Source organism: Corapipo altera, unplaced genomic scaffold (assembly GCF_003945725.1).
Source record: "Corapipo altera isolate COAL_440 unplaced genomic scaffold, ASM394572v1 45, whole genome shotgun sequence".
Classification (NCBI taxonomy): domain Eukaryota; kingdom Metazoa; phylum Chordata; class Aves; order Passeriformes; family Pipridae; genus Corapipo; species Corapipo altera.
This window is the reverse complement of record NW_020884877.1, coordinates 13,044,975-13,059,003: the sequence shown is the minus strand read 5'-3', so window position 1 is coordinate 13,059,003 and position 14,029 is coordinate 13,044,975. Positions and strand designations below refer to the sequence as shown.

Below are 14,029 nucleotides of genomic sequence, written 5' to 3'. Positions count from 1 at the left end.
ACCTTAGTGAAAACAAACACTAAATTTTTCATGCTTTGAAAATGCAGAGTCTCCAGATCACTTCCTAGTACAGCTCTTCTTACAAACATGTTATCATTGTCATCTTCTCTTCCTCTTCAGCAACACCTCCTTTCCAGCTTGCTGGCATACAAGCCTCACCTTCCAGCCCACTGCTTATTCTCCTTGCATAGGAGTAGCCTGCCTTGGTAACCTATTTAAGTCAGTTTTATGTGGCTGCAGAGGTTCAGTATTTATTGCCTATCTGCCAGGCTGAAAACTGACAGCTGTTTTCAGGGCACTGGTTCCCAAAGATACACAGTTCATTAAGAACTTGGACCAAAACCCTGGTAAAAGGCAACAAAGAAGCTTCATCCTCTCAGGATCTGGAAAGTTTAAGGACTTACAAAAGCAGCTTAGGTAGTTTCTATAATCAAACAGAAACCATACAAGCTCCAGACACGACATAGACTCATTGAAAATATTCTGACGGGTGGATGGGTGTAAAAACATTACAACATATTAAAAAGGTTTATACATTTTTATATTATAAGTTACCATGGCATGTTGAAAACTTCAGTGAGTTCTAGGTTTTAACTAGAGTTTGTGTTGTATAACTAATAGATTCTTTTTCAAAAAATTTATTTACCAGAGGACTATTACTATTTTTAGTATCAAATCTTCATTTTTTTAGTATTCTGGGGAAAGTAGAACTATTATGCATTTCACAGGGGGAAACAAAAAGTAATTTTATATGCCTTAAGCATAAAATTTTGCATCAGCTTTATTATTATTATTATCCCTAAGTAGTATTTTGAAAGAGCTTTCTGTTTATTAGGCAATCAACACCCACAACAATAATCTCATTCCTCTTGCAATCCCCAATGAAAAATACAAATGGTGTTATCCCTTATAATAGGTACCTGAATCAAATGCTTAGGATTATTCAACATATAGATTAAGACCCATCTTCTCCGACGGCTATTGTATCAATCTGTTCCTTACCATGCATTTATGATACAAGTATCAAAACAGAGCAAGTATAAAAAGTTTATCATACCTGGCAAAACAGTATCAATCCCAGGACAGGCCGTATTCGGGGGAAACTCATCTTCACCTCCCCCTTTTTCTAGTGTTATTGTAGGAATGGTTCTTGGGTAGTTACACATACTTAAACTAGACTGATGTATTACTATATTAGTATTGATTTTGTTTTAGAAACACCCTGCCCAAAGAATTTTTTGCACCAATCACCAAATAAAAAGTATTTCTACCTCTTTTGGTTTATTTTGTTCTATTGTTTCTTCACTCCCTGCATAGTGACCAACCAAAGAGACAACAATAAAGGTGTCCAGTTTCCTTAAATCTGCAGAAACATGAGGCTTTTCCAATACTCAAAGTATATTTTGCAAACCAACATACACTTTCAATGAGATTTTAGCTTGTAATTTGCTGTTAATATGACTCTGAAGGCCAGTTCTACACTGTGGTAATAGGTGATTAAAGGGAATCAAAACCTTTGGTGTAACTGAGAAATGTTCAGAATTCACATGGAGAAGGATGTGTAAGGGGGTGTTTAAGACTCAATACAAGTCACACAGACATCAGGAAAAGGAAAGAAGTGAGGCTTGCTCTGTGAGGAACAGAATCACACAATCTGCTACTAACCCCCTATTTTCATTTTCTACTTCCATTTCATCCTTTTAGTATCACATTCCATTTTTCCTCCTATAAGAAACTAAATAAACTGCCCTGCACTACTGGCAGAAGAAAATAACAAACAATTATTCCAGATTTCCAAAAACCCAGTTCCTTTTTAACTCTTCAGTACAATGCTTATGAAGAAAGGCATACATGTTATACAGCAGAGGATGAGAATCATCTTGGTTGGAAAAACCCAAAACATGATGACTTTGAATTGAAAGGTAAAGATTAAAATTGTAATGGATATGTGCTCCACAGTTATTAGAGTACAACAACGCTGTCCTTATGCTAGAGAAAACAGAGAAATAAGTTTACATACGCATCAGATGAAAGATCCCATCACAGGCGTTAATGTGAGACAAGAAGGAATTTCCTAAGCCTTGTCCAGTGTGGGCTCCTTTCACAAGGCCAGCAATATCCACCACATTCAGAAATGCTGGAATTTTGCTGAAATATGAAAGTCAGAAGTTTCATTACTGAAGCATATTAGTAAAAATTTTTTGGCACAGAAATAAATTCAGAACATGAAAATTCAACATTTCTTTTTTCTAGAACAAGTTAAACATCACACTATGGAACGTATTACAAAACTCGCCCCCCCTTGTAACCCTAACCCTTCTCTAACTTTTCTGTAAATACTTATGTAAAATTAAGTAAACTAATTTTGAAGTAAGTAAACTAGTTTTTTGGAACTATACAGACAACTATACAATAATCAACAAGCTTGGTTCAGCAGGCATAAAGTCTATAATGTGTAAGGCACAATTTTCACAGCACCAAAGGGATGAGACACACAAATGGCCATTGCACTCTGCTATCACATACCTCTAACGTTACCATTCAGTTCTTTAAGTTATGCAACTTTCTCAGAAGACAAGGGCATTTTTTTAATACAGTGGTGATTAAAACTAGCAGTGATCAAAGCAGAAAACAAGTTAAGATGAAGCTTGTATTATAATGTAAACAGTTGCAATGTTTTCCACCACAGTGAACAGCAAAGGGTTAAGCACACATGTCCACGTGACATTTTATACAGCAACAACACAACAGTCATGAAGTTCAAATTACCTGACACAAAAATGGAAAAAAGCTTTTAAACTAATGGAAAATGCATATAGAAATTTATAGACTACAAACCTTTTATCCTCTGCAAATTCTCAAGTTGTTTTAAAATTAGCAAATACCTTAACAGGCATTCATTTTTTCATGTGTACTCTAAAACGAATTACTTCTCAAAATCCAGCTCAGTCAGGAAAAAACAAACAAACAAACAAAAAACACGCTAAAACTTTGTGAAAAGGTGTTGACTAAAAGCACCTTCACATGGTCTACACAAATGACAATACCACCAAAAACAGACACACCGATGTGAAGGGTGTGACTTGTGCTCTGCAGCCTGTGGGAGCACAGAGTGCCAATTTGTAAAGCAGTGAGTGTCGGGTCTTATGGTGAGTGTTCTGTTTTAGCGTGAGTGTCTTCAACATGAGACTCAAATCTAAAGATATAAATTCTGTGGTCTACCTTAAGATGTCTTTTCCAAACACCTGCCTTTGCAGTGCTGCTCAGAGACAGAAGCAACCACTAAGATGGGAATGAGGGCTAGGGATGACCTAGCCAGTAACCTCCTAGACAGCCCTATACAAAAACCTTCTCTGAGCAGCATTACACTTCTGAAGTCTTTCCTGTCCACAGCCCAAATTGAGCTTTACTTTTTTTAGTGTGACAACTTGCTGATAAATACATTTTTTTTTTCAAATATTGAAATATTTGATGGTATGACTGCTGTCAAATCTGTAAGGGCAGGAAAATCCACTGGCATCAGAAAACAACTCTTTTCTTATCCCAGTGCCTGGTATGACAGCTATGGCCCAGACAGAAAAAAATGTAGTTATGGAAATCTATGGATCACTGTCTCTGCTCAGAGCAACTGGCTTAGGCTGAAAAAAAGTACATTTCCAACTTTTTTTTCCTTGGTGCTATCCCACTTCCACTTGACTGCAAATAGCACAACACATAGTTTAACATCAGCAGGTGCACCTCCTCACTTCAAATGTACTCCCTACTCTGGGAAGAGATGATCCACTAGAATCTGTCTTAATATGCAACACCAGTTATTTCTGGAAGAGTGGTAATCTAAAAGTTTTGTTTTCAATCTTGCTCTAACACTTCCCAAGACACATAATCTCTTCCAAGTAAAATAATTTCACAATACCAGATCACAATACAAAATACGAAATTTTTTTTTTACCAAGTTGAAGTTCAAAGTATCACTAAACCTGTCAGGTGTAATAAATTAGGAACTTAATGACATGTTTCATGGCGTTAATACCTTTGTGATGTGCTTAGAAAGAAGCATGAATACCCTGAAGGGTGATTTTGAAAAAACAGACACGAAAATATTTACAAAATCCAAGTACACAATATGCTGACTTTTAGCTTTAAACTTCACTAGGCCTATGAAAAGAAGGGCCTATCCTTGGGAAGACAAATATCACGTGCTGAATGTTAATGCTGTGGAATGCAGTAGAAAGAACATTAATATAAGAACATTCTGAAATAAACCAATTTTGCAAATTTCTCATTTTTGTCCCACTATGGTTTTCTTAGCAAACTACCTTTTTTTTTTTTAACTACCAGTACACAAACTAAGAAACAACAAATCCTTATCTAAGGCACTACCAAGAACGACTCACATTCTGAAGACAAAAGCCAGTAACTCCTATTGCCTGATATGAACACAAAGCTGACATACTTCAGAAGAAACAGCGGCCACTTCCCAGTCAGACTTGTTAGAACTCCTTGCTTTTTGACATATAACTAACTCAAAAGCAAGACAGAAAAACACTGCTCTTTAAAGCACTTCTCCATTGTCATTTAAACTGCTTTAAGAAAACCAGAGGTGGTGTTAGAAATGTTGTATGCTCCCCTCTCACCTTTCTGGTAGGATTAACTTCCTGACCAGCCATCAGAACAATTCACACTTTCTCTACAAAGATGCCACATTAGAGTAAGGCAGATACCTTCATATGCAGATGACCACCCTATCACCAGATTCAACCTCATTTGCTAGACAATGGGAAGAAACCACGGTACATTCATTTCACAGTTGACCAATACAATCAAGAGACCTTTGAAGTATCCGGGTTTCCAGGACGTTTTCTCACCTTCACTTCGGGTACCACAAAGCTAACATTCCAAGCAAATTAATACTATCCCCACTCCTACGTTTAAATATCTGTTTCATCACAGAAAGATGAATACCGAGAAAAGCAGACAAAGGCACAAGCTAGTCACACCTTCCTGTACTCCAAAGGACAAACAGTAAACATCATGAAACTAAATAAAGAGAAAACACTGCACACAATGGTGGGAAAGTATCGTATACCTCAAATATGGTTATTGAAGACTTAACTGGATTGTTCTATTTTCTTTTTTCCTCCTTCTCTAAACAAATTAATTTCCATTTCTTAAGATTCGTTAGTCAGCATTAGCATAATGTCACTGAGCCTCAAATGATCATCAGAAACAGGTGGCATCAGCAGATCATTTGTACAAATCAGTGCAACACCAACCTACCATAAAGCACGTCACAAGAATTTATAGTAATTGTATGAATAGTATGAAACAGAATACCCAAAGTATTCTGAAGTATTTCAGAAGTATCTCTGTATTTTAATCACAGGTATAATCCTTGAGCAAGGATTTTTTACCTCACTTAGACAGCAACAGTGGGTTTGTGTTAGTGTCCTACCTTCACTGTATAAGCAACCGTGCAGTAAAGAGCACAAAGACTCGCTGGGCCAGACCAAGTTCAGTTTTGTAGTTCAGTGGTTACAGTTTTCATTGAGGACTAAGAGGCTTACACCATCCATAGGGTTACACATTTTACAGGGGATGAGGCCTATTTTTCACCAACTTGGTTTCAAATTTCACTTCAAACTTCAGTCCAAAACAGTTATTTAAACAGGCAAGAGGAGTTTCTTTACCTGACCTGTTGTCCAGCACAGCAGTTCTGAATGGTACAATGCAGTCAGTTACCTATTTGCTTCTAAAATGCACACATATATGGTATCTCTAATTTGTTGTGAGTATTGTTTTTCTAAAATTTGAAGGGAAGAGGCATACATTTATTTCTTGGGTTTCCACTAGTAATTGCTTTGTAGTAATCTCTGGTTCTCTCCCTGGGTTTTTTACACTTCTAGGTTTCCACAATCTCTCTTCAACAGTGCAAACAAAACCCCATTAGTTTCTCTGCAGCATTTGCTACAGTTTACTTAAATTTCACATCCACCACAAGACCCTGGAAAGTCACATGACAGCTTCAAGTAAATTCAAAGTGCAGCAGTTTTCCAGTAAGCCTAGATGATAATACTCATAACATACTTCTTACTCATGTCTTCAATAGTTCAAGAACTTTCTCTCAACTCAAACTCTACCTAATCCTATAGGACCCACATACCAAAAAGGCCAGATTCTTCAGTATTAAGGTATAATGTCCAGCTTCCCTTTCTCTTTGGTAAAGCCAAATGTGCCACTCATCTCCTAATTCCAGCATAGCCTCTTCCGCCTTTAAAAGTATCTATGTTAAATCTGTTAGAAAAGAAATTATTCTTCTTTCCTGAAAATTCATACAACTTAAGTGAGAGTCATCTATTAAGAGTTCACAAATGACCTGAAGTAAAAGTAGCAACATAGGAGAGCATGTATATCGTGATAAACTCTTAGAGAGCCATTGAACTTTCAGCATGTCCTCACTGCTATTTTTGGCTCATTTCCAAACAGAAATGAACAGTTCAAAAAGCCTCCCTCTTCCAGGAGGCTGTATTCCCGCTTACAACTTCTGCAATCAATCTTGCAAGCAGTTTTGACCAATGTAAGCAAAATCCCTCACTGGGCAATTAAAGGAATCTGCTTCTGAAGAACTAGGTACTGCAGATGAACCCTGATTATTTCTATGCAAGAATGATTTCATTAATAGCATTTTATCCATGGTACTGACAAACAAGACTTGAACCTAATGGCACATGAACCAGAAGTGAAAAAACCGCTAATTAAATTGCACTTACATGAATCATAAAAAGGTAAGAGATTCAATGTGGATTACAACACATAGTCTGTGTCCTGTATATATCAAACACCTATTCAGTAAGTTATTACACCAACAAAATACAACTAATGAAATTTTGCCTTCTCCCATCAGGCAGAAAAGATGGCTTGAGTCACCAGTACTTAAGGTCTTTCATTAACTGCTGGCAAATTTGCAATGCTAGAACATACATCGCAGCCCAGCTGATTTACACAGGCTCAGAACCAACTGAAGAGCAGGCAAATTCAGTGACACCAAAGGAAGAAGAACATTAACAACAGGATATACGTGCCAATTTTCAGTCGTTTTCGGTAAAAAATGGGATTGCTTGGATGTGCTTACAGATGCTGATATGTTAGTTACATCCAGCTAAGTTATTGGTGTCTCACTCTGGAATTACAGGTGGTTTCCATTTACATAAATGCTCTTCTTAAATCTAGATTAAGTCCCACATGATGTCACTCAGAAAGTCCCACTGCTGATCTCATCTCTACATAACGCTTTCCAGCAACTGATTAATAATTCTGACTTTAAAACTTTATCAAGTATCTGAGTATGCTGTCATATAATGATAGTCCTATCCTACAGTGAGCTGAAGGGAACTTTTACCTAATATTGCAGAGGACTTTCAGGACCTAGACAGCAATGGAAATTACTCAGATTTAGTTCAGTAACCATCGCTTGATCACTAAAGATCTGAATGCATGAATTTTTATCAGCCTACAATGCACCAGAACAAACCAAAGCAATCTGCTGACAAGAAGAACAGAGATCCTGAAGTATAATGGGCAGTGCTAGAGTTGAAGAGGGGTAGTTGCAATTTATGTATTATCCTCCTTTGAGATAACCAGGACTGCTTTAAAATTTAAGTTTGAAAAGTACATCCAAGATAGATTAAAAACAGACTGAAATAGAAATGTTTGGGGGTGCAATAAGTTGTGTGTTTTGTGAGCACGTATGTGCAAGACAACTCACCCATTTACAGGTGCAAACAAGGAATGAAACAAATATTGACAGTTTTAAAGCAGTTTGGTTCATCCTTTCCCACTTTACTCATTTCTGCTTATAATCTCATTTGATTTTAACTAAGGGAGGAAGTAGAAACATAGACTTCAAAATCACCTTTTTTACTAATGTTTTCACGCAAGTTGATTACTCTCAGCCAATACAGTCCTTCAGATGTAACTATTTACAGTCAGGCTGTAGATTAGTTAGCTTAGGCTTACAGTGCTTCTTCCTGAGTACTTCTTTTAGTTAATCATGTAGCTTAAGGTAAGGAAGGAAGAAAGAATGCAAATATTTGCAGTGAGGAGTTTATCTGGGGCACAAAATAAATAAACTAAAGAGGACATTGCAGTTTCCTTCACCCTCTCAGTCAAAATCATTTTCAGGCTTGAATCAAATGCCCTGAGGCACATCTCCTGGTCAGGCACAGCACACTACAGCTGTTGGCAGTAGGCAGGTCCGTATGGGCCAAGCCCAGTGGGTACATATAGTCAGAGGCTTTCAAGTTATGACACAAATCACTTGTTCAAATTACATGAGTTAGAAATACTTTTTAGGGTAAGTACGTCGAACTTTAACGTGATTAAGTAGCATTTGAATTAAATTTAGAAGAAAAAATACAAGAAAATAACTTTATTAAAGCTTTTATTAAGTTAATAAAATTTTAGATGTACTACACTCAGTTCTTTTATTCTCTGAGACACAATGTCCCATAAAATATTAACTGCAGATAATAGATCAAGTGTTTCTGGCTTCCATGTCACAACTTTCATTGCAGGAGTTACCTGTTCAGATGATAAACTCCTCTTTTCCATTTTAGAATTAACAAATCTAATAGCCTCTGATACCTACTTAGGATTCATAAATTAGCTGGGGGGAAGGGGAAAATACACCTTTCTGCTTTAGTTCCTGCTGAAGTGAATCAGTCTAAAGAAAATATTCTCTTTCCAATTAGTAAACTGGAACTAATCCAATCATTAGTCTGTCAAACCCTGCCTGAAAGTACCTGTGTTGGGGGAACAGGGGTAGGAGGACAACAAAATAAAAAACCAGCAGTCACCTTTCTGAAAAAGCTACATGCAGGCACAATGTCACAAATATGAGTTTTCACTGAATATTGCAGTAAATATAACACAAACAAATAAATATATACATTAAATTAGTAACATAATATAAACAAAGACCTTAAAATAACAAGCATTAAGAACTGGTTTTAGCAGATTAAGTTTTCTTCTTTTTTGTAATAACCACAATTTCATTCACGCCAAAAAGCAAGCAATAGATAACATTAAAGCTCAAAGAAATTTGCTCATCTATATCATTTGGTAACAACATAGCATTTTTTACTGGAAGTTCTTGGAGCCCACCTTCTGTGTACAGTCTATATCACTGAACTTATCTACTGTCAACAGTCATATACATATACATCATATACATCCAACTGCTGCAGAAATAAAAAAATGCACAGGTTACAAGTTCTGGCACTGCACTTTAATCTACTAAGTACAGATTTTAACTGTGCATAATAGTCTCTAAATTGTTGCCTACATGACTTCATTTACAAACATTTCCATTTCCAACCAAGTAATACCAGTCAGCTTTCACACTGGCTAGCAAGTAGCACATCAGTCCCAACTAAGCTGATGCTCTCTTCCTTTGGAGAGACAAATGGATCTTCAAGCAATAAACAGTACCTGAAGAGTCTAACTCTTCCTCCAGTGGCAGAACAGCCCCTAACTCATACCAGCAACATCCTTGGCAATAGTCAGTCTCCCTGTAGCAGCAGCAATCTCAGTTTAGTGTGACAGTCAGCAGCTGCCAGCCCAGCCCTCTCCTGCTCTTCCCTCCACTGGCTCACAGCAGGCACCAACACACGATCACTTTGGCCTGTCATACATTATTTTAGTTAAAAAAAAGTCATCCCTTCCCCCCCAATGATGTCTGCAGTTATGTGAAGACTTAGTGCAACACATGGAAAATAAAAACCTGAATGCTTTAGATTTTGAAAGACAAAATCTTGAGGCTAGACAAGAGTCTAATTTAAAGAGAATTCACTGTTTATAAAACATTCTGCGTGCACAGATGGATTACGTCTACTAATCCAAACAAGCACAAAATTAACATAGGATGTGTTACATAAAGATGAAGAACAAAATCAAGACTATACAGAGAAATTAAGATATTTAAATTACAATTCAGTAGCATATCTTTGTGACTGTAGCCTTCTTTTCCTGAGTTCGTCTCAGGCAGACAAGCCCAAAAACCCAGTAAGTTACCTCAGGCTACTGTGCTGCTGAATTATCACTATCACTGCTTTATTACTGTTACAGTGAAATATTAAACTCATATAAGCAGCCTAAGTGACCTCAGGAGCTATAACTATCCACTAATACCCACACTCATTGACTGTAAGTACCAGAATCATGGCTAGGCTTCGTGAACAAAGATTTGGGAAGGACTCTACCCACATTTGCTGCAAGCGCACCGGTGGCTAAAAAGGCCAATGCGAGATAGACAAGTCCGGTTGCAAAAGGGAAATAAGTACCAAATACTGCCAAAAAGCATTCAAATGAAAACTGATTATCCAGCTCATTATAAAGTGAATACAGATTGAGCAAATAAACTATTTTCATCAATATTTAAGAGTGATGAGAGAGAGGAAAAAAAGAGCAAGGGAAGGAATTTTCAAGTCTGAGAACACATGTACAAGTATTCACAATCTTTACATGTGTCCTTGTAAGGTGAAATGGCCTAAGGCAGGTGAGGGAGAGGTAACAATCTCTTTGTCACTTCAATTAGTAATTCAGAAACAGCCATTTATAGTTAAGTGAGAAGAAAAAGAGATTATTGAAGTGGTCAGAGTGGCACTAATACTACAATTTAGAAGAGATTTGTCAACAAAACTTAAAGACTACACCATTATCTCTGCACAATCAACAGCCTGAAAGTTTTGTCTCTAATTCAGCAGTTCTGTTTTTGTGATCCATACAGTAACAAGTATGCTTAATGTTGACTTGGGCAGGAAAAGCAAGATAACATGTTATAACAATCCACATAAACAAACAGCTTTGTATCAATGCAGTATTTAAAAAGTGCACAATAATTACAGACAGAAGTAGCTTGTTTGGACCTGAAAATTAAGTGTCAGTATATGGATTTTTCATTAGCAACTGATCAATCTTCTTTTTAATTGTGGTTGTGACCTGCCTCTAAAGTTGAGGCCCAGGTGTTGAACAAATGCACAGACATACACGCTAGTTTGCCCTATGGTTTATGTACACACACTTTATTCAAGATACCTCTGCAAGTAATTGCAAACTAAAATTACTGACTCACAAGTCCTTATTAAAGTATGTTTTCTGAAAGCACCTTAAATTTTGGTGTTAAAGAAAAAAAAATTCCCACACTGAACATATAGAGCAGATTACAGAAACAGTCAACAGCAGAAACCATTGATGGGACAAAATTAATACACTCCTAGAATAATGACAGAATCAGAAGAGACGTAGTGTTAAGAATATCCCTGAATATATCAAGTAACAAGTAGCAGAGCCTATTAAAACAGGAGAAAAGTCACAGGCAAAAAAGGCTGCCCATAAATCTTCCTGCCAAATGACTGAGGACAAGGATGCAGGGATGTTGGCAGGTATTGGCTACCTACAGCATGTACAATACTCCAAATGATACAAAATACATGGTGGAAATCTTAGAAATTAGCAACCTCCTGACATGTTAGGTATGTCCACTACTGTTCATTTTCCAAATCTCTTCAGAATCCTTCAAGTCACCTGGGAGCACCCAGCTTCAAAGACAGGACCACCAAGCACCAAACGGTGCTGAGCAGTGACTAGCAGCTCCCACATTTATCATTCTCATACAACAAAAGTCATACTGGGGGCATGGGAAAGGTAAAATCCAGGTACACACGTAATTTCACATTCTAAAAGAGATGTCAGTAAAAACTTAAAGATATTACAGTTGTACTAAACTTTGATGAAAACTTTTAGTTCCACAGTACTACTTTAGCTGCTTAACTGAAGAAAAATGTTAAGAATTTGAGTTACCTTGGAGGTTTGTGATACTGGCATAGGAAGTCAAATCTGTCATCTGGCACAGGTACTCGACTCTCATTTGGATCAATAGTACAGAAAGGGAAATTTTCTGCTGCTGCTTGACTCTTAGTTAACACATTGAAAAATGTTGATTTCCTGTAAATGAAACACACACATTCTTGAAGAAGTCTAATTTAGAAGCATTTAAAATGACTGGATAAAAACACATCTTATTCCAACTTGAAATCAATACTGAGCTTTCCCTTTACTTCAGTGACAGTGACCATTCCCCTGACTCTAGCAGAAGACATTCTTAAATATGTATCTGGAGTATCTCACTGAAACCCAATGATGTTTACCTCTCTTCCCTACCCTTCAAAATTCCCTCGAGTAACTATATTGCACATGCCTATTAGCAAATATAAGTCACAAGCAATGTACAGCCCTACTGACCATTTTTCATTTTCCTCAAGTACAAAGTGAGACACCCATAAGAATGCTTGAAATTAATTTTGAACTCGTTTTGCCATGACTCACCAGCTCTTTCCACAAGTGCATTGTTCCTTCAGATTTATTTACATAGTAACACAATTTCAGTATCTAAGCAATAAAAGTCAACAATCAAAAAAGAGAAAAAAGGGGCACAGAAAACAAACCACAACAGTTAATCAGTTACAAGTAACTGTTTGTGCATATGAAGATACAGTTATACCTGACCAAACCTTCTTCATCCTTGTTAAATATCAGTGGGAAAAGCCTACAAGTGTTCTATCAGGAAAAAAGAGAACACTTTCCCTTAAACCAAGTAGCAGATTACTTTGCTAGCTGGCATTTATTACACCAAAAGAGAGCAATTCTTGAGTTATTGCTCAGAGAACGTTCTTTATCAACTCCCAAATCTTCTACCATAAATATTCAGGTTGTTGTGGGTTTTTATTTGTTTGCTAGGGTTTTTTTGTTGCACACAACTTCTCAGCCACTGGGAAGAAAAAAACCTGAGCGCTGCCCTGCATATGGCTGACATGCACAAAAGTCACAATTTTCTTTGAAAGTTACACCAAAACATAACCACAAATGCTATTTATCCCCATTAACATGCTGTACAGCGTTACTCCTAATTATTTCCTTTATGGAGTGCATCTTACCTGCATCTACCTGAAAAATAAAATAAATGATGATGAAAAGACAAGAAAGCAATGTTCATGGCTTCGAGACATGGCACAAAAGCTTTTCCTCTAAGTTTTTAAAGATTTAAAGTTTTGAGATACTGAAAACTTCTCTTAGTAAATACGACGTATGAATTAATACCAAAAAGTTACACAGTTATATTCTCGAAGTAACCAATTCATCATCTTTTTCGAGTATAGCTCCTCTGAGGAGCTCTAACAACTACAGCTGAGAATCATGACAGAATCAAGGATTCACCTTCCATCATCTCTCCCAAACTGTCATTTACACAACATGTTTCATTACAAACTCTGAAGAAGCTTCAAGAAAAGAAGTTCTCTTCACTGTTAATGACACTTATGAATAATTAATCCATTCCTGTGCAGATCATCCCCAAACAGAAACTTGCAGGCACGTGTTCCTATGTATTTGCATGAAAACATACATCACACACACACAACAGCGGAAGCAAGGAAGCGCAAAACACATACTGTTTTATAAAAGTCAGCAATTGCTAAGACTCGTCCTTTCTTTGAATCCTTGACTACTATCTTGTCCAGACTTGTGCATACCTGTCTCTCGCTACCTGTTTTACGTGGCTCCACCTGTAAGCAGCTCCAGCTAAAGATGGAAGTCTATCACCGAACAGTAAGACTCGGACTGTGTCCCTCAGCTCGTATCCCCACCCGCCTTCACCCAGAGACCGCGTCGGGTCGCTCTGCCCGGCGAGGGGCAAACCCGGGACCCCGCTGCCCGCTCCCCGCCACCACCTACCCCACGTTCGGCAGCCCAACGATCCCGATCTTCAGGGACGTCCCGAACCGTCCGATGATCGGGTGCGACTTGACCCCATCGCCTCCCTTCTTCGGGGGCATCTGAAAGCACAGAGCAAGGCACGCTGAGCTCCCCGCGACACTCCCGCGCACCCTCCCCGCCCCGTCCCCTCCCGGCGCGGCGGCCCAGCCGGGGCCTCCGCCTCCAGCAGGCCGCGCAGAGACGCCCGCGCTGCAGTGCCGGG

The 14,029-nt window shown here is 37.9% G+C and overlaps 1 protein-coding gene across 2 annotated transcripts in view; it reads right to left on the bottom strand.

Annotated features, from left to right (window-relative positions):
- Nucleotides 1-14,029, bottom strand: part of OLA1 (Obg like ATPase 1) — a 118,068-nt gene that overhangs the window by 83,890 nt on the left and 20,149 nt on the right. For both annotated transcript variants that reach the window (XM_027637105.1, XM_027637104.1), the window contains exons 2-4: nucleotides 13,786-13,886; nucleotides 11,857-12,000; nucleotides 2,021-2,148 (exon numbers count right to left, since the gene is read on the bottom strand). In XM_027637105.1, coding sequence (XP_027492906.1) covers nucleotides 2,021-2,148; nucleotides 11,857-12,000; nucleotides 13,786-13,886 — 373 coding nt within the window. The remainder of the gene's footprint in view (nucleotides 1-2,020; nucleotides 2,149-11,856; nucleotides 12,001-13,785; nucleotides 13,887-14,029) is intronic.